The sequence below is a fragment of the Tursiops truncatus genome, chromosome 13, assembly GCF_011762595.2.
Source record: "Tursiops truncatus isolate mTurTru1 chromosome 13, mTurTru1.mat.Y, whole genome shotgun sequence".
NCBI lineage: Eukaryota > Metazoa > Chordata > Mammalia > Artiodactyla > Delphinidae > Tursiops > Tursiops truncatus.
Window position 1 is genome coordinate 11451559 of NC_047046.1, and position 26154 is coordinate 11477712.

General features: G+C 47.0%; 1 protein-coding gene across 1 annotated transcript in view; it reads left to right on the forward strand.

Moving 5' to 3' along the window:
* Window positions 1–26154, forward strand: part of KSR2 (kinase suppressor of ras 2) — a 404068-nt gene that overhangs the window by 236249 nt on the left and 141665 nt on the right. The window contains exon 5 of the mRNA XM_033836923.2: window positions 677–861. Within this exon, the coding sequence (XP_033692814.1) occupies window positions 677–861 (185 nt within the window). The remainder of the gene's footprint in view (window positions 1–676; window positions 862–26154) is intronic.

Consider the following 26154-nt stretch of genomic DNA (forward strand, 5'->3'; position numbering starts at 1 on the left):
ACCCTCAAGGAGCTCACAGGCCTGGAAGATGGAGAATTAAAATGCAGCGTTATGAGTGGCCGTCTTCATCCAGATCGATCATTTAATTAACATTTCGTGAGCACCTACTGTGTGCCAGGCTCTGCGCTGGTTGCCAAAGACGGAGAAACGAACAATACAGAGTCACTGGCCTCAAAGACCCTCAGTCCACTTGGGAGACAGAGCCTAAAAGAACAAATTTGGAAAATATAGGAAAGTGCAGCCACAGAGATATATAGAGAATATTTTAGGAGGATGGAGGAGGAGCACCAACCCAAGCCAGGAGGAAAGGGGGAGTATCAGGGAAGGCTTCCTGTAGGAAGAACGCTCAACCCTGGTTGGGATGGACTGGGGTGTCAAGGAAGGCTTCCTGGAGGAGAGGACACCAGAGTTGTAAAAAAACATATGGGGCCTTGACCCGACAAAGAAGGGGAGGGTTTCCCAGGCCGTGGGAAGAGCATAAGCCAAGGGTTGGAGGTGAGGAGCCGCACAAAATAGGTGGCTGGAGCCCAGTGGGAGGGAGCCGGAGAGGGTGGCAGGGCCAGATGGAGGTGGGGCGTGGTTACTGGGTGCCACGCTAAGGAGATTGGGTCCTCCGCTCTCACTGTGTGTGCTAGGGATACATTTCCCTCTCTTCCTTTTTCTGTCTCCCTTTCAGAGCCAAGAAGAAAAGCAAGCCGTTGAACCTCAAGATCCACAGCAGCGTGGGCAGCTGTGAGAACATCCCCTCCCAGCAGCGCTCCCCCCTGCTGTCCGAGCGCTCGCTCCGCTCCTTCTTCGTGGGACACGCGCCCTTCCTGCCCTCCACCCCTCCCGTCCACTCCGAGGCCAACTTCTCCTCAAGTAAGTCCCCAGCAGCTGCACCTGCTGCCCTCCGCACCCACCCGGGGCGCGCCCTCTTCTTTTTCTTCCGCGAGAATACTTGGGAAATGCGCGCGGAACACGCCTCATCCACGGTCCGCCTGCCACCTCCACCTGCGCCACTCATGCCCCTGGGGATGGTTTCGGAGAGAAGGGGAGGCTGTTGTCATTGGTTCCATGTGCCTCGTCTTTTTAGGCCTGCAGGTGTGTAGGGATGACAGCGGGAAGCAAGCCTGCAGGGCATTAAAGGAAACATCAGCCTTTTCTCTCCTCTGCTTCTCAGCAGTCCGGTCACAGGATTTTTTCCTGGCCACTGTGGATAAGGCATCTCTGATTCAATGTTGTAATTTTCTCCCCCACCGCGGGTCAATGCGCATAACCTTTACATCTCAAAGACGGATTTGGGTTCAAACTGGGCTGAGCGTGGCCTGGAGTGGCTTACATTCTGCTCCCATGAATTTTGCAGCAAAGTGGTTATTCCTGGGAGAGGAAATGGAACTTTCTGGTGATCTAGAGCTGAGGTTTCAGAAGGTGTTTAATCTTCTCTGCCTAGAGGCCCCTTTTGCTGAACAGGCACAGATGTGGTCAGAGGGGAGCCCCTGAAAAACGCCCAACCAGTCCGCCAGCCAAGACAAAAACTTTATTGCCTGGGAACTCAGGAAGAGGAGGGGTGCTAGAATTTGTAGGAAATAACCCCTTGCCCTTAATACAGCCAGACTGTGTCCGCATGTTGATGCTCTGATAAATGATACGTGTTGTTTCCTGAGCACCAGTATGTGCTACTCACCCACATGTGTGATATCATTTAGTTCTTGCAATAATCAGTGGTACAGATGGATTATTCCCATTGTATAGATGAGGAAACTGAGGCCCCGGGACATCAAAGAATTGCCTAAAGTCGCACAGCTATGGAGTAGTTGAGTCAGGATTTGAATCTGATTCTTTCTCACTCCAGAGTATACAAGCTTATCTATCATGCCTGATTTGATAACCAAGTTCCTCAAATATCCAGTGGGATACCTTTCTCTAAATGTGGGGTTCTATTCTTTACCTTTACGTAAGGGTTTTAAAACTGTTTTTAGGGAGGCCATGGGCCCTTTAAGAATTGGATGCAATCTATTAATTTTCTCCCTGGAAAACTGCACACGTGACATCCAACACAAATGTCCAGTGTCAAGACTGTTGGGTTCAGAACCTCTGCCTTAGCCCAGCTGGATGGTTGGCCCGGGGCAGAACCGTGAACTCAGTTCACAAGCCACAGACGTGTCTCATGAGTCCACTGCAGGCATCAGTGGAGGGTCTGGTACCAGAAGAGACTTGTGTGGACATCAGTTAGGATGAGTTCCAGAGCCTGGCTTATCTCAGTGCCCAGAGGGTAGAGGCCCTGAATCAAGCAAACTAAAATAGTACTCATGACACACGTCGACGCCAGAAGGGGCCAATTTATCAATTTGTCAAGAGAAATCACCGTCAGAGAGACGAGAAACACTCCATGACGGTGGGTGGGCCTGCGTGGCAGTCAGAGGGCTGCGGGGTGAGCCTGGAGGAGAAAAAAGGGGATGACATATCCGATGTGTAATGACAGCAGGGTGGGGCAGGGTGTCACGGCCCTGGAGGGAGCTGCCTGGGTTCCAGTCCCTGTTCTGTTACTTTGGAGCACTGTGCGGACCTCGAGCAAGTCAAGAGCCTCTCTGAGCCTCAGTTTCCTTCATCTGTAAAATGGGGATAACAATAGCTTCATGCCATAGATGGTTGTGAAGATTAGATCAGCTCACATTTGTCATGTTGTCTGCACAGTAGTTGGCACAGAGTAAGTGCCTGATAAATGATAGCTGTTGTTCTGATGTTTATTGGCTCCTTAGCCTAGTAGCGTTTCCATCCTCTGGCTCTATGGTTAATTTTGAGGCAGTGGCTAAGTGCCTTTCAGTTCACACTCCCCACTTCCTTACGGCCCTAAGAGTGCTTGGAATTTACCTTGGCGTGATGCTGGGTGGCTGCTTCCAGCAGCCATCTGTCTTCGTGCATCGCCATCCCATGAGTGAATGTCAGCATGGCCACCTCAGAGGGCTTGACCATAGCCCTGCACTTTAATTCTGGCCAGAGTAGAAACATTTCCAGCTTGCTGGAAAAAAGAAAAAAAAACAAAACCACAACCCACAGACTTGCACTCTCAGACCTCTGCTTCTGCCAGGGTTTTGTAAGGATTCGCCATAGCTCCCCACTTTTCATGCCTGCCCCATCTGCATCTGAGAGGAGAGGCTTGTCTGCTTGCCTGTGAGCAGGAGCAAAGTTCTGAATTAAAATCAGCTCCTGATACTAAGATGCCCTAGAAGCACCATTGTCTCTTTGGACAGTCCTGGTCCTTGTATGCAGAGAGGATGCTCTGCTCTCCCAGGAAGGAGAAAGATAGCACTTTAGTCTCAGTGGGGGAACAAGTGTGTAACCCAAATATTAGCTGGACCCCTATGGACCAGTCCCCTTTTCTTCGATCCTAACAAATGATAGAAACAGAGGCAGCCTGTTGGAATAGGCTCCAGGTCAGGAAATGAGACTCTCTCTGCTGAAGTCTCAGTGTTGTCACCGATTGTCTGTATGACCTTTGTCCCTGCTGAGCACATCAGCTGCATTGTGACAGTTAAGATTCACTGCACTCTGAGGCAGACATCGTCATTCCCGTGTTACAGATCAGGAAACTGAGGCTCCGAAAGGTCAGTGATCTTGCCCGTGTTGTAGATTTTGAATCCAAATGCATCCCGTCTTCCTGTCTCTATCTGGGTTTCAGTTTCCCCAGCTGTACAATAAGAGACTCCACGCAGGTCCATTCCAGAGCTTAGAAACCCTAAGGCTTACCCAGTGAGTATGCAAAGTGGCTTTTCCTAGGCAGATCTTTTGACTCACTTAGAATGCTGATTTTGGAGTCTCCAGGCCAGGGCTGTTGGGAGAACACAGCTGCTGGCACCGGCTCCCCCATGCTTCCTACAGTCCCGATCTCATGTCGCTCTGAGTTGCAGAGGAGAACTTCCTGCCTCTGGGCCCCAGTGCCAGCCTTCCTCCCATGACCCAGCCAAGGGAGCCTCTGAGGCTGTGTCCCTGCCAGTCTGGGTCTGTCCTCCCGTTTGTCACAGTCAGCTCTGGCTCTGGCTGTGCTGTGAAGGGTGGTGATCCTGCATCTCGTTACCCCTGATGGTAATGCCTGGAGTCAGCACTGGGAAGATTCCAGCTGCAGAGTGGCCGAGTCTTGGACCCTTGGGGTGCCTAGCCACCTCGGATGGGCTGCAAGAAGCACTTACCTCCTTGGGGCTTCACCCTCCTTCCTTGGTCTGGGGGTGACAAACAGGGGGAGGGAGGGAGGTAGAAGGAGCCCTGGCTTCTGAGGAATCTGTCTCTAAGGTTAGCTATGGACGAAACATAAGGTATTAGACTCTGCTGCTCAGTGTGGAAGATGCTGACTCAGGAGTGAACCTGTTTCCCAGAGAAGTAGAGAACCACGGACTTACCTCTCCATCCTCGCTGTAGTTATTTATTCCATGCTGCCTTCATGCATGCCATGTTACCCCTGTGGTATCTGATTGGATGCCCTCCACCCATGGACCATTTTTGGTCCAATAAGCTGTGTGTCTTTGGCTCGTTGGAGGGCATCTCTGATCCCAGCTGACTTAGGTAGCCTCTATGATCCCTATAAAGAGACTTCTTCAGAATGAAAAAAATGCCACCTACAGCATCATTCATTACTGGCTGGCAGAAGTGATTTGGGGTTTATAGCAACTAAGTGGTGGCTGACATATCTTTGGGCACATCACTGAACCCTGTGGGCCTGTTTCTACCCGGCAAGGATGTAGTGAGGACAAAATGAGGAAATCATGTAAATTTCCTAGCACAGGGGCCAGAGCGTAGAGCACTGAATCTCAATAAAGGGTAGCTCGGGGAGCTATTGCTGTACATTATGTGATGGGATAGCTTGTAACAGTGATGAAAATAATGGTAATAATAGCCATGGCTCTTATTGTGCGTTGCCAATGCCCCAAGCATCATCAGTTCAGGAGAGGCAATTTACTTCTATTATTTTGTTTAAGCTTCACAGTCCTCCATCAGGTAGGTACTATTATGATCCCCATTTTACAGATGAAGAAACTGGGGCTGAGAGATTTAAGTAACTGGCCCGAGGTCACAGGCCAGGAAGGAGGTGGAGTTTGCAGTCATTCTGAATCCGCCCGTCTGCAGTGCTGGGGTGTGAAATGGCCACGCTGTCTCCACTGGAACTTGCTTGCTCAAGAGTAGGGAGCTTCACTTGTTCAAGGTTTCTCTCTGGCACCCTTGCTTAGTTGGGGGATTGTATGGTGGGGGCCAGCCTTGCTCCAAGGATGCCTCTTGTTCACCAGAGCGTTGTGCCTGCTCAGCGATCAGCACCCGTGTTGGCTGGCAAACTGCGACCCCGCCGGACTCTGGTGCTGATGTTTCGGGGACCCACCGTGCCAGGTGGTAGCCATTCCTGTGGGCGCCAGGCAGCTGCAGAACGTGGCCAAAGGATGTCATCCTGAACATCTTTGGTAGAAGATGAGGAATGATGGGGGACTTTTGCCATCTGCAGTGTTCTGGAGTTTATTAGCTGCCTGGGGGTGGGAGGTTGAGCACTTCAGGGCAGCAGCTACAAAAGCCAGCAAGTGACTGATGACACCCGGACATCCCCACCTTGGCCCCAGTGGCACCAGCTGGAGTTTGATACGAGGCCCCGATCTTATGAAATACTGTCCTTTACCAGGTGTTTGAAAGACAGCATGCCCTCGCCTCGTCCCAGCTCACCATGCCCTCTTCTCATCTCTTCTCCAAGCAACTCCTGTTCTTTGTCCTGGAGACACAGCGACAGGTAGCTGACCCTCAGTTGAGGGCCCGGCCTCCTGTGCCCTGAGGCTGAGTCAGAAGCCTGATTTGTTAGGGTGGCAGCAGCAGGTAGCAATAAAGACTGATGAAGCCGAGCTGTGGCCTCCCAAGGAACCAGGCACTGGGAGGGTTGGACAGAGACTCAGGATGGGGGTGATTATATATTGCGGTTTAATGATCCTTGAGACCAAGGTTCATTACCCTCCCTCCGCCCGGAAGAGGGGTAGGAGGAGTGTGTGTCTTGACAAAAATTGGCTGCCTGGACCATATTCTCATCTCCGAATCAGGAGAGATTTTGAGAAATTTGTGTCTGACCTGATTCAGTGGTGGCAATTCCAAGGGGAAAACATATATCCTGTTGGAGTGACCTGAAGGACTTTTCTCCCCAAGAATGAGCCAGCAGAAGGCCTGCTCCTACTGCCCTCACCCAGGAGACACAAGAAGCACCCGTGTCCCATGTCACCTGGCATCTTTGCTATATTTAGAAACCAGCAGGTTGCTAACACGTACTGACCTTCTGCCCTTGCCAGGCAGGTGCTGGTGTAGGTGCTTTACAGGCGTTCAGATATATACACCTGGGAACAAGTGAAATGATACAGAAAGTTTCATAATGAAACATTCGTTCCTTGCACCATCCCTCTCCCAATCCTGCTTTTTTTTTTTTTTTTTTTTTGCGGTATGCGGGCCTCTCACTGTTGTGGCCTCTCCCATTGCAGAGCACAGGCTCCGGACGCGCAGGCTCAGCGGCCATGGCTCACAGGCCCAGCCGCTCCATGGCATGTGGGATCTTCCCGGACCGGGGCACGAACCCGTGTCCCCTGCATCGGCAGGTGGACTCTCCACCACTGCGCCACCAGAGAAGCCCCCAATCCTGCTTTTTAAAAACCCTTTCTGTGTCTGCTTCTTCTGGTGGACACTTCCACAATTTAAACTAGGTTGTACCAGGTTGTTGTGCTCAAAGTGTGTCCCAGAGCAGCACCACCTGAAAGCTCGTGAGAAATGCAAATTCTTACTTTCCTCCTTCTAGACCCACTGCATCAGAAGCCCTGGGGAGTGTCTAGGATTCTCTATTTTCACCAGTCCTCCAGGGGATTTTGCATGTGAACATTTGAGCATCACTCGGTTATATGTCATTTTTTTAAAGCTTCTTTTGGAAATAGTTTCAAACTTACAGAAAAGTTGCAAAAACAATACAGAGGATTCCTGTACCCCTTAAACTCAGAATCACTAGTTTTTAACATTTGTTTACATTTGCTTCCTCTCTCCAGTTCCCCCGCCCCCAACCCTGCTTTCTCCCTCCCTCTCTCTCTCTCTCTCTCTCTCTCTCTCTCTCCCCCTCCCTCCTTTTGGTGGACCATTTGAGGCTAGGTTGTATACTCTCTTATATAGCCACACAGAGTTACCAGATGTAGTAAACTTATCTGATCAAGACTGTCATCTAACCATCTTCCAATTTCAGCAATTTGTCTCAATAGCATCCTTTAGAGCATTTTTTTTTTCTGGCGCAGGATTCAGTATGGGGTCACCTACTGCATTTAGCGGTTGTGTCAAGGGCTTGTGTCAAGGAACAGTTCCTTAGCCCTTGTCATTTGTGACTTTGATATTTCTGAAGAGCAGGGACCAGCTACTTTACAGAATGTCCCTCGTTGTGGGTTTGTCTGATCTCTTCTCACGGTTAGACGCAGGCCGTGCAGTCTCGGCGGGACTTCTGTGTAAGTGGTGCTGTGTTTTACCTTGTGCAGACCCTCTTTGTGGGCCCAGGGCTGCCAGATCTTTGACTTTTTCAAAAGAAGTCAGAGACCGTGACGTTTATGAGAAGGCTCCCAGTTTTAAAATGTAAGCACCCAGTGAAAAATCTTTCAACGATGCGTGAACCAGTTTAAATAACCCCATGGGCTTGTGGGTCCTTATTTGGTCTTGGGGTTCCCAGTTTTTGACCTCTGCTCTAGAATCATGGAGGTCGGAACTGGTAGGTGCCTCAAAAATCACTGAGTGCAAGCTCTCATTTTACAGATGGAGAAACTGAGGCCAGAGAGTGGAAGGGCCTTGCCCAGGATTACAGAGCTGGGGTTTGAACCTAGGTCTCCTGGGGCCTAACTAATGGTTCTCTCCGTTACATCAAGATGGTTGCAAAACTGAAGCTTCTGAAAGTGCTACTGAAAGTGCCCGAGAGGAGGGAAACAGTGCCTTCATTTAAAAGATGACGTGTTTTGTGTGTACGGGGGCACTGGTGCTGTGTGTGTGTGTGTCGGGGGCGTGCATGCAGGTAGGTATGTATGTTTTATGTGAGGCTACTGCTGGATTAATTAATTAATTAATTTATTTATTTATTTATGGCTGTGTTGGGTCTTCATTTCTGTGCAAGGGCTTTCTCTAGTTGTGCCAAGCAGGGGCCACTCTTCATCGCGGTGCGCGAGCCTCTCACTGTCGCGGCCTCTCTTGTTGTGGAGCACAGGCTCCAGACGCGCGGGCTCATTAATTGTGGCTCACGGGCCCAGTTGCTCCATGGCATGTGGGATCCTCCCAGACCAGGGCTCGAACCCATGTCCCCTGCATTGGCAGGCAGACTCTCAACCACTGCACCACCAGGGAAGCCCCTACTGCTGGATTTTTATCAACTCCCTCTTCTCCGATCGGCCCGTATATTTTGGAATTCCTGTCTTAGCACAAAGAGTTTGGGCTCAGCATGCAATGGGCAACCTTAGACCTTTTGTTATGATTTTCCCACCAGGAATTGTGGCAGCAAAAATCGGTTGGCAAGTGGTTGGTGCTAGGAGCCGGGGGGGGCATCTGTGCTTCTTGGAGTGAGCCCTGATTCTCAGTCAGGTACACACTGGCAGCACGGGCATCCCGTTCCCTGTCATCAGGACCTGTGTCTGATTGTGCCTTTGTCCTAGTAACAACCCCTCCTGCACAAATAAGTGTTTTTGAACGGACAGTACCATTTTTGAGCATTCACTTTGTGGCCAGTATCGTGGGCCTTCAGCTACTCAGGATCTAGAGAGCAAAGGAGAGAGGATTCTGCGTGTTGCCCTCCAGAGCTGTAGAGCTGGCTGGTTTGGGCATCACTGAGGCAGGAGCTGAAGTGGCTAGACTTCGATGTAGTCTTTGGGATTTTACGGATGGCTTTCCTGCTTTAACTGACCAGAGAAGCAGGCTCCCAAGCAAAACTGCCAAAAACTATTTTGTTAATCAGAAGATAAGCAGGTCGTTATCGCTGTACGATGGTGGTAGCACGGACATGTGTCTTGGTTTCAAGTGACAGTAAACAAACTTGAGCTTTTTTTTTAGTGTCAAGGTCATTTACTGGCACATGGAGCTGAAAAGTCCAGGGGTTGCATGAGCTTCAGGCTTGGCTGGATCTAGGGGCTCAGTTCATGTCAGGACTCCGTATCTCTCAGCTCTGCTCTTCTCCAGGTATGGCTTCACCCTTAGGCTTTCCATGTGGTGGCGATATGGCCTTAGGAGTCTCAGCCCCTTCCTTCTTCTGGTCCACAGTAAAGGAATGAGATTGTTTAAGTCTGAGATTCACTGAGTCAACCAGCGTGGCCACATGCCACCTCTGAACCAACTGGTAGGGCCAGGGAAATGGGATGGAAATTTACTGGCTTAACCCTGGCCTGTGATCTTTACTTTTGGGCTTAGAAATGGAGGATTTTGCCTAAAAATGGAACATGAATGCTGGGGAAGCTGACAATCAGTGTCCATTAGAGTAAAAATGATTAACGAGGGTCCCTGTCCTCAGGGGCTTTGAGGAGCATCTTCCTGGCTAGATTAGTCCATGATCCAAGATAGTGGGGCCACGTCTCCCCTGTTGTACAGACAGCACTTTCCTTTTTGTGTCTCCCTTGGGCTGTGTTTCTCAGTGATCCCTGGCAAGGAATTTCTTTTCTATCCCTCTGACACTCCTGGGGGGTCTCCAGGAAGCACACAACCTGCCAGGGAAGGCTAACCCCCGGTTCCAGGAGGAGACTCAGCTCCACTCTCAAGGTGAAGCCGTAGCATCCTGGCATTAGCCAGGCACGGAATTGAGAGTTACACAAACCTGGGTTTGAATCTCATTTCTGCCATTTATTAGCTCACACCTCTGAGCCTCAGTTTCCCCATCCTCAAAATGGGCCTAATAGGCCTTTCTTGCGGAGCGGTTATCAGGATGAAATAAGAGGATGCTGAGCACCGTGCCTGCTGCCTAGGAAGCCTCAGCTGTGTTGCTGTGGTCATCGATACTATTATACAGCGTTGGGGTTTCGGTCAACTTTGGTCCTCCCTGGTTTCTGCTGGACATCAGTCCACCCCCCACCATACCTAAATGGAACCATCACTACTGATTGAATTCCTGATATGTAAAGTGTGATACTGAGTGTATTAGTCCTTGTGGGCTGTTAGGGTCCTTGTGCCCATACCTGCCATAAACGACATGTCCTTTGCTACTTCTTTTCTTTTCACAGACGTAGGGTCTGCTCTTCTTCTCATATCAGGACCGTGCTCCCGGGCTCCCCTCCTGACCTTTCCTGTCACTCAAGTGCCACACAGGCTGTCCTGCTCTAGGGTGTAGCTCTGATAACTCTCATTTTCATCCCAGGCATTTTACCTATCTGTTACTCCTTTTGAGTGGGAAGCGTCCTCCTTCTCCAAAGAACAGGCTGCTTCCTAGGCCTCAGGGGACCTGTCACAGCCCCCCATCCCTGCTGGCCTGGGGAAATCCCGGCATTTCCGTGCCGCCTTTAGCCTCAGCACTTCCTGGAAACCACAGCAGCCGCTGCGAATACTTAGGCCAGGGCTCAGCTACTTTTTCTGTAAAGGTCCAGAGAGCAAATATTTCCTTCCAGCTTTGCAAGTCGACAGTCTCAACGACTAACTCTTCAATAGTGTCGTGAACACAGCCTTAGGTAACCGAAGGGGCAGGGAGGGCTGTGTCCCAATAAAGCTTTATTTACAAAACAGGCAGTGGGCTGACTTGGGCTCAGACTTCAGAGCTAAACAAGACCGCGTTTCAGAGCCCAGCTTTGCCTCCTACTGGCTGGGAGGCCTCGGGTGAGTGAGGTCTCTGAGCTGCTGTTTCTCATCTGCAAAGTTAGGAGAACGGTCGGGTCTCCCTCATAGGACAGTTGTGAGATTAAATGAGAGAACGCCTGTAAACTGCAAGCACAGGGCCAGGCACATGGTGAGCAGGCAATAAGTATCAGCAATTACTATTTATACAATGTTACTAATGTGTGTATCGCTATATATAACACATATACGTTATATATGTTACACACACACACACACACACACACACACACACAGAGCTGAAGCAGTGTGGTTTTTGGTGAGGCTTCTCCACTCACCTTATTTAATGAGGCCACTTGGTCCCCATGAGAAACCAATGTTTTTCTCCAAGGCCCCATTTCCTGTCAGGGGCTGCCATGCCCACAGCCCAGCTCATCCACACTGAGGTGACTGCCCCTTCACAACCCTTTCTGAGCAGTCTGGGATTCTGTTTCCATGGGCATTGGATGGGGAGGCAGACTATGAAATCGAGGTTTGCACCAAGGACCATACAGCCTCTGCTCACATGTAAACTTAATTCAGATGTATGGTGTGGGGGATCCAGGCATCTGGACAGAGGCAGCAGCCCTTTGGTACCCAGTTTCTCGTCCTTTTGGAAATCCCACAGAACCTGGACAAAGGAGTGGGGGTTATTGGCGAAAGAGGGGTACCTGGCTTAGAGACCTCCAAGACTGCATTTGTCAGGGCTTTTTCTGGTGCAGAGACCCACCACATACCAGCTTCAGCAAATAAAAGGGAACTTTCTGGTTTAGGTACTGAAAAAAATCTAGACATAAACAAGGGCTTCAGGAATGGCTGGATCCAGGAACTCAGTGTCATCAAGCCATGTTCTTTTTCTCTCCCATCTCACAGTCCTGCTTTCCTCCTTATGGGTGTCATTGTCAGTTAGGCTCTCCCTTCATGGTGACCCTTGGCTGCTTCGGGCTTCCATCTTTATAGATCTAAGTGCATCAACCCCACTGAACCAATTGGATTGCGATGAAGGGGAATAGATCTCCAAGGAACACCTGGATGATGTAACTCCCAGAACAGAGATGCTGAGCAGGCAAGAGCAACAACTGCCCCTATAAAAAGCCACTGACCGATGGGTTGGGTACCTGTGATTCATGCTCTCACTTGTTTCTCTCCTCATTGAGTAGCCAGGGGGATGAACGATTACTAATTCAGAAAAAGGGAATGAACCTATTTGATGAGTATTATTTCCTTTTCTGTCGACTTGAGATACCTACTTTCAGAGGGTGTCAGAAATCTTTCTTTTCCCCTTCACCGTCGACTTCCAGCTGGCTGTGAAATAAGAAGGAACTACTTCTAGCCCGGTGGTTCCAACCTTGGCTGTATATCCCAATCACCTGGGTGAAGGGGGCTTTTCAAAATTCTGATTCCCAGGCTGCAACCCTGTCCAGTGACATCAGAGCCGCTGGAGGGTGAGGCCCAGGCATCAGTGCTTTTTAATGCTCCCTGGGTGATTGCAATGTGCGGCCAAGGCCGAGAATCACCGATCCAGCCGGAGTGGCCAGCGTGTTCAGAAGCTATCCTAGACAGGTGCAGGTAAGCTCTTGTAGGATTTTCTGAACACCTATGTCAGCAGTGTAGGTGCTGCAAACTTTCTCTTCTCATCTCAAGCTCTGGATATAAATAGAAGACAAGTTTTGGTCTGCAGTGTCATCCCACGTGATTTACAGGTGTTGGGGTCCTGCCAGGGCCGTGATTCACCGCTGCCATTCCTGCTTGCTAACACACTGATTACTGCCAGATTATCTGATCCCCTTGCTGCATCTCCGCCAGGTGGGCACCGAGGCGTCAGCACAGGCCTCTGAATGCACATTTGCAGAGGTGGAGGAAGCGGGTGGGCAGACAGGTGTGAAATACAGACAGGACTGTGGGTCCTGGGGCGGATGACAGACAGATCAGGCTATGGGGACAGCGCCAATGAGGAGACTTGGACAGCTGTCCAGAGGGCCTCAAATATCTGCTTTTCCCCTCCTGGGTCATTCATTCATTCAGTGCTTGTGAAGGGCTTACAAAGTCAGGAGCTGTGCAGAAGTCTCAGAATCAAATTGTTGACCCCATACCTAAGGTTTAAGCAGGAGGAAACCCTGCAGTTCCTAAATGCTGGCGCTAGTGGGTCAGCTGCCTCTGAGCCTCTTTCCCATCCCATTCTCTGAGGCTGGGCCCAGAGTCTGGGTATTGAACAAGCTCCCTTGGAATTATATCACAGAGACCAGCCCCCAGAGGAGGGTTAGGACCTGGGGCTGTTTTCAACTGGCTTCCAGCCAGATTAAAAAAAAAGGACAAGAAACAAACTGTGTTTCCATGAAGTATGTTAGTGAACTTAATAAACAGCCCTTTAGTTTGAGATAACATCCATCAAAACTTTTTGGTGTTAAATGTCCTTTTTAAAGTGAAATGGTGGGTAATTATAGATGGTGATTGTTTTTTACACAGTGTCCTTACTTAGAAACAGACACGGCTAACTCTAGGCAGTCTCCCATTTATTAAGTTTTCAGTCTATAAAATTCAAGTCAGGAATCCTTTCTCTAGACTGGAGTTTTAAAGGTTGATTATTAATATTATTGAACAATAAAACCCCTTCTTCAAAAAGAAGCTTCTATAAACCCCCCGTATATGAATCAGCAGGTTGAAAGGGCAGTTGTTCTGGGTTATGTCCATCAGGGGCTTTGTGTACCATCCCCGAGTGCCCTCAGTGGTGGCCTCTGAGACACATCTTTGAAACTCAGTTTGGAGCTGCTATCCTGGAAATTTCTTTAAAGGATGATTTGAGTGGGAACCCAAGGCTCTAGGACAGACAGTGTTTTCCCAAACTCCTGATTCCTAATTGGGTCCACTCATCCCAAGGCCAACATGTCAGTGATGAATTAAAAAGACCCTCCCATCCCCCACCAACCCCAGAATGCACTTAGCACTAAGGTGCCAGGGGGTGTGGTATTCATTGTAACAACCCTGATGTTCTCACTTTGAAAAACAAGAAGAGCATGGTCTAGGGAAGTGACGCACTTTCTCAGGGTTACCAAGAGGGAGGAAGGACTTGGGGTCAGGACTTGGTTTACCTTGAGGTCCAGAGCGCTTTTCTGCTTTCCCTTATGCTACAAAGCCAGCTCTGGCGTGTCGGAAGGAACTTTGAAAATATTCAGGAGCTGTGGCTTTTCCAACAGTATAACTTTCGAGTTGATCTCTTCAAGAGCCATTCCTCCATCTGTCCACCCAACCAAAAATATTTCAGAGTGCCTCCTCTCTGTGTGGGTACCAGAGATATGGAGATGTATAGACATTCAAGATCTCCATCTTCACGGAACATCCAGACTGCCGGGGGAGACAGAGATGAGCCAATTTCGGTGGTAATGAGAGCCGTAGAGTGGATGTCCAGGATGCTATGCAAATTAAACCAGAGGCATGATGATGGGGGTGGGGCAGAGCAGGGATGCCTAGTCAAGCCAGGGAACCAAGGAAGACTTTCGTGAGCAAGGGCTGTTTATGCTGAGACTCGAAGGCTAAGTAGGGTTAGCCAGATGACGAATGGGATGGACATGCATTTAAGGCAGAAGGAACAGCCCAGGCTGAAAGCGTTGGACAGGTTTCAGGAACCCAGGAGCCTGTGGACGAGGCAGGGCAGAGAAAAAGAGGTGAGACTGGCAAGGCGAGCTGGAGCCAGATCCGGGATTTTAGTTTAGTATCTGGGGTTTAATTTCAGTGCTGAGGGAAGCTTCTAAGCCTCAGGCACTGACTCACCTGTGCAGTTTCTACCCGTCCCTTCAGTGGCATCTTCCGCTCTCTGACAGGTGGATCTGTTATGGGTTGAAATGAGATCCCCCCCAAAGGTATGTTGCAGTTCTAGACCCCAGTACAGAATATGCTCTTATTTGGAAAGGGGGTCATTGCAGACATAATCAGTTAAGATGAGGTCACACTGGAGCAGGATGGGCCCTTCATCCAATATGACCGGTGTCCTTCTAAGAAGAGGGAAGTTTGGACACCAAGGCAGAAACATACAAGGAGAATGCCATGTGACCATGGAGGCAGAGATTGGAGGGATGCAGCTGCAAACCAAGGAGCTCCCAAGATCGATGGCCACCACCACCAGAAGCTGGAGGAGGTAAGGAAGGGCTGCATTTAGCCACAGAGGGCGCATGACCCTGCCGACACCTTGATTTCAGGTTTCCGGCCTTTAAAACCGTGAGAGAATATATCTCTGCTGTTTTAAGCCACCCAATTTGGGGTACTTCGTTACGGCAGCCCCAGGACACTAACATGCGTCCGTAAGGGGTACATCTTCAGCCCTGACGTTTGCGAGCGCGATGCTCATGAGTCAGTCTCCCGGTGACTGTATAATCAGTCTGGGAGTAAACTGGGTGCTTTTTGGGAAAATGACACGAGCTCTTCTCAGCTGTGAAATTGCTCATCAGTCAGTGCGTTCGAGTGATCACCTCGCAGACGGCCTCCTAGTGACCATAAAGAGTTAGTGCTGCTTCGCAAGCTGCCCCGCTGGCTCCCTGGACGGCTGTTTGCCACGCAAGAGAATCTGGACGTGCATCCCTCAGGGACTCCTGGCGGAGGAGGGGGTGGAAACCAATTAGACACAGCTGTTGCCGCCCACCTCAGGCACGAGGGTCTATACTGCCTGCAACACTATGGGAATAAGCTCTTTGGATTAAGCCATTTTCCCAGCCAAAAAAGCTTCAGCGGAAGCCCATTTGCATCCTGTCGTCGCCCCACTTTCTGATTTAATGGTAAACTGGGTAAGGCACCTCTTAAATCACAAAGGACACCCGCCAGTCAGATGCTGGCGCCTATGGAATGGGTGTTGAATGGATTAGAAACCCACAGTGTGAGTCGGGGTCTGCCATTCCTCACTGTGCAGTGTTGGCTGGGTTAGTCAACCTCTCTGAGACTCAGTTTCCCCATTGGAAAGTGAAGATTCTGCTACTTCCCCCACAGCAGCATGATAAAGATTAAATTCAAGAATGGATGGCAAAGTGCCTTCTGTACTGAAGAATTCTGCTCCATTGGGGAAGGCTGATCGAGAGGACTGCCAGGCAGGCTGACAGAGGCGTTTTTTAAAAAAATTTTTATTGAAGTAGAGTTGATTTACAATGTTGTGTTAGTTTCAGGTGTACAGCAGTGATTCACTTATGCATATTATATATCTGTTCTTTTTCAGATTCTTTTACATTATATGTTATTAAAAGATATTGAGTATAGTTCTCTGCGCTATACAGTAGGACCTTGGTTATCTATTTTATATACAGTAGTATCAGTTAATCCCAAATTCCTAATTTATCTCCTCCCCTTTCCCCTTTGGTAACCATAAGTTTGTTTTCTATGTCTGTGAGTCTATTTCTGTTTTGTAAGTAAGTTCATTTGTATCATTTTTTTTTTAGATTTCACATAGAAGTGATATCATATGATATTTGTCTTTCTCTTTCTGACTCACTTCACTTAGTATGGCAATCTGTAGGTCCATCCATGTTGCTGCAAATGGCATTATTTCATTCTTTTGTGCAGCTGAGTAATACTCCAGTGTGTGTGTGTGTGTGTGTGTGTGTGTGTGTATTTTATATATATATATATATATATATATATATATCACATCTTCTTTATCCACTCATCCTGACAGGCTGGAGTGAAGCCCCCCACCCCTCTGTTTGGGGTTCGTGGTAGGAAACATCCCTTGATCTTACTGAAAATGACTGATAAATGGTGGCTGCAGGGAGATCTCCCAACCCAATGCTGTTTTGGGTGTTCTTCTCACTGTTTTTTCCTTTCTCTGAAATATTTAAAAAATATATATCCCAAATGAAAAATGGTGTATTTGCATTTATACATAATAGGTATGTGTGTGTGCTGATATGTGTATGTTTATAATCTATATACACTCTAAAGAATAATAATAAAATGTTAATGCAACATTTTAAAATAACAGGTGGGCAAACTATGACCTGTGGGCTGGCTGCCTGTTTTTGTTAATAAAGTTTTATTCAAACCAGAGCTGGGATTAGTGAGTGGCAAGTGAGGCAAGGTCATATAAGTACTTATATAAAAGTTTGATATTTTGTTTCTCATGATTTTTTGAACTCATTTAAAAATGTTGCATCAAAATATATTTATCTTGATACCTGAGTGTTTTGGCCACACCCTTAAATTTTTTCCTGCAGGCTAGTGCCTTACTTGCTTCACCCAAGTCCCAGCCCTGATAAAATTACTCAGCAATCCGAACTTGAACTTAAGAACTCGAGCATCTCAAGCTCCTGGAAGCCCTTTACGTGCATTCCCCTTCCGTTCCCCCGAGGGATGACGCCATCCTGGATTTGTTTTACCATGTCTTGCTTTTCTTTGTGGGAAACCTCACATGTACGTGTTCCTAAACAATACGTAGTTTAGTTTTGCATGTTTTTGAACTTCACATACTCTGCAGCTTTTTTTTTCTTGAATATTCTGGTTTTGAGATTCATTCAGATCTATGTGAATAATTGCATTCATTTTCATGCTGTCACATCCTGTGTTTCACCAACTCTAAGATGCACGTGTCTCTCTGCAGTTCAGCACCTCTGAAGGTGGACTGTAATTTGCAATCTATGGTACCTCATGGTCTCTGTCCTCCTGGCAGGGTCAGGCTGTCGTTGTCATTCGTCACCCATCCAGTGCACACAGACGTGGCTCTTCATAGTGTCGTCACTTCTGAGGTCCTCTGCTTTGTTGATCTTAACATGAGTTGAGTTTCATTGGAGTTGAAAAAGTCTTCAAAAATATCACACCATGACTTGGCTTTGAAGCAAAAAATGTCTATACATATTGTCTATGCAGAAAGGCTTAAGGACAGGCAGCACGATATATGGTAAGATATGTCTACATAAATCGAAAAGAGATTTTGAAATAACACTAAATTTAAGAATTTTAAGTGTAAGAAAGCACTGTGTCCTAGATAATTGGCAGCCTCTTTCTATCTTAGTGGTTCATAAATTAATGACCTTAACACTCAATGGCATCTTAAAGGTCAGTGAAATACGGTAATATTCCATTGTATGACTAGATCACAATGAATGCATGCATTCCTCTGTTGACGGACACTGGGATTTTTTTTCCCTCTGTTTTACTTTGAAGCATTCAACTTAATGAGATCCGAGTTTCTCGACTTCAGCACTGCTGACACTTGGGGATGAGTAATTCTTCAAGGTGGGGACTGTCTTGTGCATTGTGGGATGTTTAGCGGCATCCCTGACCTTCCCCCCGCCCCGAGATGCCAATAGTACCCTTCCCCCAAAAACACATTTAAGAAACCAAAAGCGTTCCAGACATTGCCAGACATCCTCTGGGGGCCGAAATCACCCCATGGCTGAGAGAGAACCACGGGGCTGGAAGATGTACGATTGGCGGCCACAATGGTTGCATCAATTTATATGTTCACCAGCAACACATGGGGTTCCCGGTTCTCCCTATTTTTGCCAGCTTTCACTTGGCCAGACTGTTGAACTACTTTGCCCATCTGGTGAGAATAAAATGGCGTCTCGGCTTCATTTCCGGTCATATTTCCCCAGTTGCTGGTGTGGCTGAGGATCTTTTCAAAGGTGTTTTGGCCTCTCACGTCTCCTCCTCTGTGAAATGTCTGTGTCTTTTGCCCACTTTCTTCTGTTGAGTTGTTTCTTTTTTTTTTTTCCTTATTGATTTTTAGGGACTAAAAATATTCTGGGTTCTAATTCTCTGTTGTGTGTGTGGCATATATCTTCTGATTTGTGGTGTGCCTTCTCACTGCCTTTATTTTCTCTTTTGATGAATAGAAGTCTTTAACATAAATGTAGTCAAATGTATCATTTCTTTCCTTTATGGCTTTTGCTTTTAAAAAATCTTATTTAATAAATTCTTTCTGCCCTGAGGTCATAAACACATTGTCCTACCCACCTGGAATTGATATTGATGTATAAGGGCAGCTTTCTTTCTTTTTCTATTTCTTTTTTTTTCCCCCAAGTAGATAGCCAGCTTCCCAGCACCATTTGTCAAATAGGCTTTCTTTTGCCCCACTGATCTGCCATGCCACCTTGTCATTGGTCAGGCGTCTAAATTCACTCAGGACCATCCTGTACTTTTTATTCTGTTCCGCTGGTTCTCACTTCTTCCTATCCCTCCTTTTTCCTTTTTCATGTACATCTGGATAATTTTTTTTTAATTTGCTTTAATTTTCTTTTTACAAACAGTCTCTCTTAAATGCGCTGTGGTATCCCAGAGTAGAAAAAGGACATTGGAGGAAAACGTAGTGAAATCCAAATAAAGTCTGGTGTTTACTGAAGAGCAACGTACCAACATCAGTTTCTTAGTTTTGACAGATGTACTGTGTGTATGGAAGAAGCTGCATGAAAGGTATATGGGAATTCTCCGTACTATCTTTGCAGCTCTTCTGTAAATCAAAAAGTATTCCAAAGTAATAAGTTGATTAAAAGAGATTTCTTAACAATAATTTTTTGGCCTTTTCTGTTACTAATGCCTTCTCTAATCCTTAAACCCATCACTTACTTTTACATTTTTTAATTTATCATCTCTTGGATTTAAACCATTTATCTTAAGCTTTGATCTCTCTTGCCCTCCATCTTTTAAATTTCTGCTTCCTTCACTGACAGTCATTTTTTACTTTCAGTCTTCTTCCTTTTCTCTCACCACGTAAGGCAAAAACTTTTACTGTCTTCTGCTTATTGGTATCCTAACTCATTTGAACTTGCAGGTTATTCATCTCTTTTAGTTTGCTCTCACCTTTAATCTCTTCATAATCACCTATCCTCCCTTCTCCCCCCCCCCGCTTGGCTGCGTCAAGTCTTAGTTGTGGCACGCGGGGTCTTTGTTGAGGCTCACGGGCTTCTCTCTAGTTGTGGCGTGCAGGTTTTCTCTCTCTAGTTGTGGCACACAGGCTCCAGGGCGCGTGGGCTCTGTAGTTTGTGGCACTTGTGCTCTCTAGTAGAGGCGCGCGAGCTCAGTAGTTGTGGCGTGTGGGCTTAGTTGCCCCGAGGCATGTGGGATCTTAGTTCCCTGACCAGGGATCAAACCCGCGTCCCCTGCATTGGAAGGCAGATTCTTTACCACTGGACCACCAGGGAAGTCCCTATCCTCCCTTTAAAATATTATATATTTTAAATACATATTATATTATTATATATTTATATATAATATATATTATATAAATATACATTATACTTAAAATATATAAATATATATAAATATATATATATATCTGCTTCTTTCTGAATACATTCTCTTATTTTTGGTCATGTTTGTAACAGCAGAAAACCCTGGCCATGGGGAGACAGTAAGGAGAAAGCAACAGGAGACCTGCTTCCGTCCTCCCCAGAGTTTTAGCAGCAGATTCTAGCTTTTCCAGAGGGCCACCCCGCCGGGAGACTGGCCATGGGTTAACCCTCCACAGGCAGCTGTTCTCTGAGTGCCGATGGCGTGTTTCATTTGCTGGGACGGCAGCTTCCATAACGCTTCGGGCAGCATCCGTCGCAACTATGTGGCATCGCCTCCTTGAAAATCCACGGCCCAGTGTCAGTGTATCTGGGCCTCCCTCACCTCTGTCGAAGGAACTTGGTCTCACTGCTCTCACATCCCCAACTTCAGGATGGCCAGAGAGGGGGTCTGCTTCTGGGCCTGACTCAAGTTCTCCAGGAAGATGGATATGATTTATCTCAATACTGACGTTCCCCTTGCCAAGAAAAATGCCATCAGCTTGGAGGTAAGCCTAGCTGATTCCAGAGTTCTCAGGGCAGGCGGATCATTTCTGGGGCTCTGAGTGCTGGGTGCGGCTCTTCTAAGGGAAGCCGGCCCCGAAGTCCTACCTTCCTTGTGGCCAGTTCACGTGACAATGGAAGTATGACTTGAAATGGAAAGTCCTACTCAGTTGGTGTATTTCAGTAGCAGCCTGGGGGAGAGATAATTCCTGTAGGACCGTATCCCATCCCGGGGGCATCTCCCTCTAGCCCCTTTCTGCTTGGAGTGAAATTTCTCCTCCTTTTCGCCTTGGCCTGGCAACTGTCTGCTTCCTGGTTGGCCAGTGAGAGTTGGGCGGCTACTGAACGCCTGGCAGACTCAGGGGCTTCCAAACTCTATAGGGAATCTCAGCTTTGTGAGGGCCTTTCAAAGCTCCATCTTATACACCTAACTTTCTCCTTCCATCGGAATAAATACATTTTTTATGAGGGCTTTTGTGATTTTTTTTTTAACTTTGGACTGTTGTTTAACGCATGGTAACAGCTCGCATTCTGTATAACGCTTTTTGGCTTAAAAGTGCTTTCTCGTGTATTATCTCATTTGATAAATAATGATAATTACCCCCATTCTACCCCCAAGGAACTTGATTCATCTTGTTTGTGAGCATGTAGAGAACACTGAGGTTTCATTTGCATTCCGGGTGTTAATCAACACTTAGAAAAGGAACTGACAAAAGATTAGCTAGATTTATCATCATATTATTTAGCATATTGGAATATAGATGAAGAAGAATAATTAGGGTATGAAAAAAATAGATAAAAGTCAAGATTTTTTTTTTCTGATGGAGAAGAAAATACCTAGATTAATAATAATCACACAGAAGAATCATGAAGTTGTTTTTTGACCAAAAGAGTCTAAATGTTTTTAAACACAGAAATAGTTATAGGTCAGGCCATGATCCAGGCTTGTAGTTTTAAAATGGCAGCTCCAGATTCAGCCGTTCATTCATTCTTTCAATAAACTGTTCAGAGCCTTGTTCTACCGTCTGTCTCTTGTAAGCCTGGGGAGCGTTTTTAATTTTCTTGGAGCCCATTGGCCTGGGTTGCGAATTCTCAGGTCTTTGGTGAATCAGTACCAACAGGAAAAAGTACCGTCGTCCTTTATCTGCAGGGTCCCTGCTCTTTGCAGAAGGCACAGTCCCGACCTCTGGTTTGTCCAGCTGTCATTAACACCCCTCCGTTCCGCCCATGAGGGCCTCTCTCCCTCACCCATTTAGCGACCACAACTCCCACAAAATCTGTGTCCCCAGTCCCTCCCTATTGTCACTTCCTAGTTAGTTCTCAGATTGCATCTTTCCATTCATGTTTCGCTGCTGGGTCGAAGCCATTACTACCACAGCCACAGCCTCCTAACTCCTCCTCTCCCTTCCCCTTCTTCCAATCCATGACCCTGCTGCAGCCCATGAGATCTGTGCAGAAGGCAAGTCTGGTCAGTTCCTCCTCATTCTTCCACGACCCCCATTGCTCTTAGGTCAGAGGCAGGACTCCTCAGTGTGGCCACCAGGCTGTGTGCTCCGGCCCCTTCCTCTCTGGCTTCATTTTGCACCATTTACACACGCACATACACACACACACACACACACACACACACACACAGACACACACTCCCTCTCTTTTCCTCCCCCACCCCTCCTCTCCTGCCCTCTCTTTTTCTCTTTGCCTCATCTCTCCACTCTTCCTCTTCCAGATATACTGGTTTCTTTCAGCCCCTCATAACACCCTATTCTCTCCAACCCCAGGACTTTTGCACATGCTGTTCTCCCAGCCTGGAACACAACCGAGCACCCAGAATATGCGTCAACCCTCACTCTGCAGTAGATTCGCATTTCCATAAGGAGATACTGAAAGGCATTATTCATGGGAGTACATTAGGCATGTGTAGCACCACTTCCTTAGAACTTAAGGGTTTTCCTTGCTTTTCCTCGGTGTGCTGGGAGGAACCCAAAACTATCTCCCTGGCCTGTCCATGAGCACTCCTGTCACCCACTTCTGTGCGAGCCCAGTGGGCTGAACAATTAAGCAGATGGTAGCACACTCAGTGAGGCTGAAGACAGTCCCCCTCGTAGAGGACTGGCTGCTATTTCTTATTTTGCAAAAAGCAGAGCTTATGGAGAGTATGTGCAGTTCTTTTTTTTTTTGTATGTGCAGTTCTTGATACGCCAAGTAAGTCTCTGGGATGGTACCAGGACTGCACCGTTTTGACTTCCCACAGGTTTCCTTTCACTGACCTACATTTTGGTTCTTACATTTCCTCATCATTAATTGAAACATTTTAGGATAGTCCCAAGAGGGGTTTGTTGAGGATGTTGGTTGCTATGGTAACCAGTATCCTGTGGAGGACCTATTTCTACAGGAAGAGTTGTGATTCTCATGCTCTCTTGTTTCGTTTTTTATATTCTGGAACCAGTGACATGGTCAGGTGACTGTGTTTTCCTCTTTGTGCTGGCTACCAGGAAGCTTAAAATCAAATCCTTGGCCAGCTGCCCACAATTGTCAGCTTAAGTGTTATGTCTATTCTCCTTCTAGGCTTTACATTTGTTTCCTACTCTCATTTTCTTCTTGCTGAGCTTTTTTTTTTTTTTTTTTGCGGTACGCGGGCCTCTCACTGTTGTGGCCTCTCCCGTTGCGGAGCACAGGCTCCGGACGCGCAGGCTCAGCGGCCATGGCTCACGGGCCCAGCCGCTCTGCAGCATGTGGGGTCTTCCCGGACCGGGGCACAAACCCGCGTCCCCTGCATCGGCAGGCGGACTCTCAACCACTGCGCCACCAGGGAAGCCCTTGCTGAGCTTTTTTTATTAGCTCATCCAAAATACTTTTTTTCCTTCTATAATGTATGATTAGATCCTTTCTGGAATAAAGAAAGGCATTTAAAAAATGTGCAAATGTTAGGTATCATTGTATATATGCTTACTCACCCCCGAGGGCCCATGGGGAGTCTGTCATATGCCAGACACCGGGTCACGTTATCCGATTTGCATTATGAAGTTTAAAGAAAAGGAAAATGAGGCTCAAAGAGGTTGGGTAGCCTGCCCAGAGTCGCAGACCAGCACTTGGCCGAGTCCGGTTTTAAGGTCAGCTCTTTTTCTTAAAAACTGTGCTTTGACCCACTAGCTTACACTTCCTCCACTGGAGCTCTAGCCCACCTCAGTACTTCGTAATTGTTTGGCTCCTTGTCTTTCTCCCAGACCTGACTGTGTGTTCCAGGAGGACGATATTCAAAGCTTGTGTCGTAGTCCTGGCATTTAACACCATGTTTAGAGTATAGAAGAAGCTCAATAAATATTTCTTGAGTGGATATCAACTTAAACTGGGTTTGGGGGACAATTTCCTCTTATTCCTAAAAGGGGAGTAAAGAACATTTATAAATAATTCATGGTTCTGAAAATTCTACTTAATTAGTTTTTTGGTGTATAGTGGACCTGGAAGTTTTCTGCAGATGCAAGCAAACGTTTTTCAACCAGTGTGAGTTAGTCACGATGCTGCCTTTCTTCAAGGCAGTGGAAGGTATGAACATGTGTATAATCCTGTTTGACCTTGTCTTCTGGGGACAGGGAAAAAAGAAGTGTTGATAACTAAATTGCACAACACTCAAATTGCACAAATAGGCTCATTGAGAAGGAGATGCCAGTTGAGTAAAATAATTTTCGTTGTCTTATCAAAGAGACTCTCTGCAAGAGAATCTTTCTTTTGCTTTGCAGCTGTTTTGGGTGCAGTCTGTGAAGGCTAATTGTGAATCTCGATAGTGTTGACTCTCTGAGCTCTTGAATTACGCATGTAAAATAAGATGCAGGAAATGATGATTCAATCCTGAGCGACTCATATCTCAAATCCTGGATTCTTAGAGGATCGGGTGCTTTTTTCCATCCTCTCCTCTGTTTTAAAAATCAGAAGTGCTGAGAGTTATGGTGACATGCCTATGGTTGCATTGGGAGTCATTGGTGGAAATGGTCTGAGACGCTTCCATCAAGGTGGGCTTGAGTTTTGCAACGGGTGCCGTCTTGCTTTTGAGGCCAACACAGTTATGTAATTTTCAAGTGCTGAATGAGATTATCCCTTAGCTCCCTAAATTGATAGAATAGAGTGTGCAGATGCATCCCCAGGATATCCATGGAATGTCTCTGGCCCCTTCATCTGTCTCCCTTTGCAAATTAGTATCATGGACACTAAAGCGTGGAGGTGTGGCTGGTGGTAGAGGATGGTTGTTGGGCAGAAGGTCTGTGTTATGATTATCATTTTTATATTTGGCTTTGGAATTTTTTTAAGTTTTTTTTTTAACTGTGAAATAACATTGGACTCATGAGAAGATGCAGAAATAGTATAGGGTTCCTGTGTACCCTTCCCTCAGCTTCTCCCAGTGACATTACCTTGCATAGCTATACTATATTACCAAAACCAGGAAAATGACATTGGTATGATACTATTAACAAGAGAATGTCTGTGTTATTTACATACAAGTATATGTGGATGCAATAACTGAATTTTTGCTCTGTACCAACCCCTTTGCATGCTGATATAATTTAAATTCTTGTTAAGAACTTTTTGAGGTAGATACTATCATTATCCCCACTTAACAGATGAGGACAGTGAGACACAGAGGAAAAACCTGCCTAAGTGCGTGCAGCTAGTTAGGTGTGCAGTTGTGACGCAAACCTGGAATCTGATTCCAGATCCTGTGCTCTTAACTCTTTTCTCTACTGCCTTCCAACTCAGTAATAAAATTCTTTGGAAGTAGGGCCTTAGATTATATATCCTCCTAATCTTACTGCAGAGATTTACAGCTGGTAGGGGCTCACTACATATTTAGGTTCTGTTTTGAATACATGGATAGGGACTGTGAGGTACGACCTGACTGCATCTTGTTCTCCCCCTACTTTCCCAGAACTTGCTAAGTCTAAGTTATGAGAACTAGGAATGAAACAGCCTGGAAAAAAAGAAGAATGGGAAATACCCGCACATTGGTTATCGGTGATGGACCACGGAGAGGTTCCTTGACCTGACACCGGCATCCTAAGCCATGTAGCCAGAGAATGGGCCCATCTTTCTGTCTATCCCATCATGGAGCTAGGGGCAAACCTAACTTATTTCTATCAGGGCACAGATATCTGTTCACTGGGAGCCTCTGGAGTGCATGAGCTTCAATAATCATGAATCCACAAACTGTTGTGCTGGGTGTACTTCCTTAATTTCTCCGTTTTTCTTCCCTTTGTTTGCCTTTGGTCCACCATGACACAAATGTGTGATCCCAAGGTAAATATCAACTAATGACAGTCAGTGTGAGGTCACTCAAAATGGTACCTGGGGATAGAGAATAAGGACAGGGGCAGGAACTAAAAAGGATCAGGTAACTTCAGTTCAACAAATAATGACTGAGCACCCGTGATGGGCCAGACACTCTGGTCGTCACTCAGGATCTAGGGGCCGTTAGGACCAGCTCTGGCTTTAAGGCAGCTTGCGTGTGATGGTGGCAGTTTGGTAGAGGGAAAGAGCTCTCAGATATGGGTTCAAATCCCAGTGCCCTTGTCATTAACCAGCTGATCAACTCTGGGCAAGTCTCTTAAGCTCTCTGACCCTCAGCTTTCTC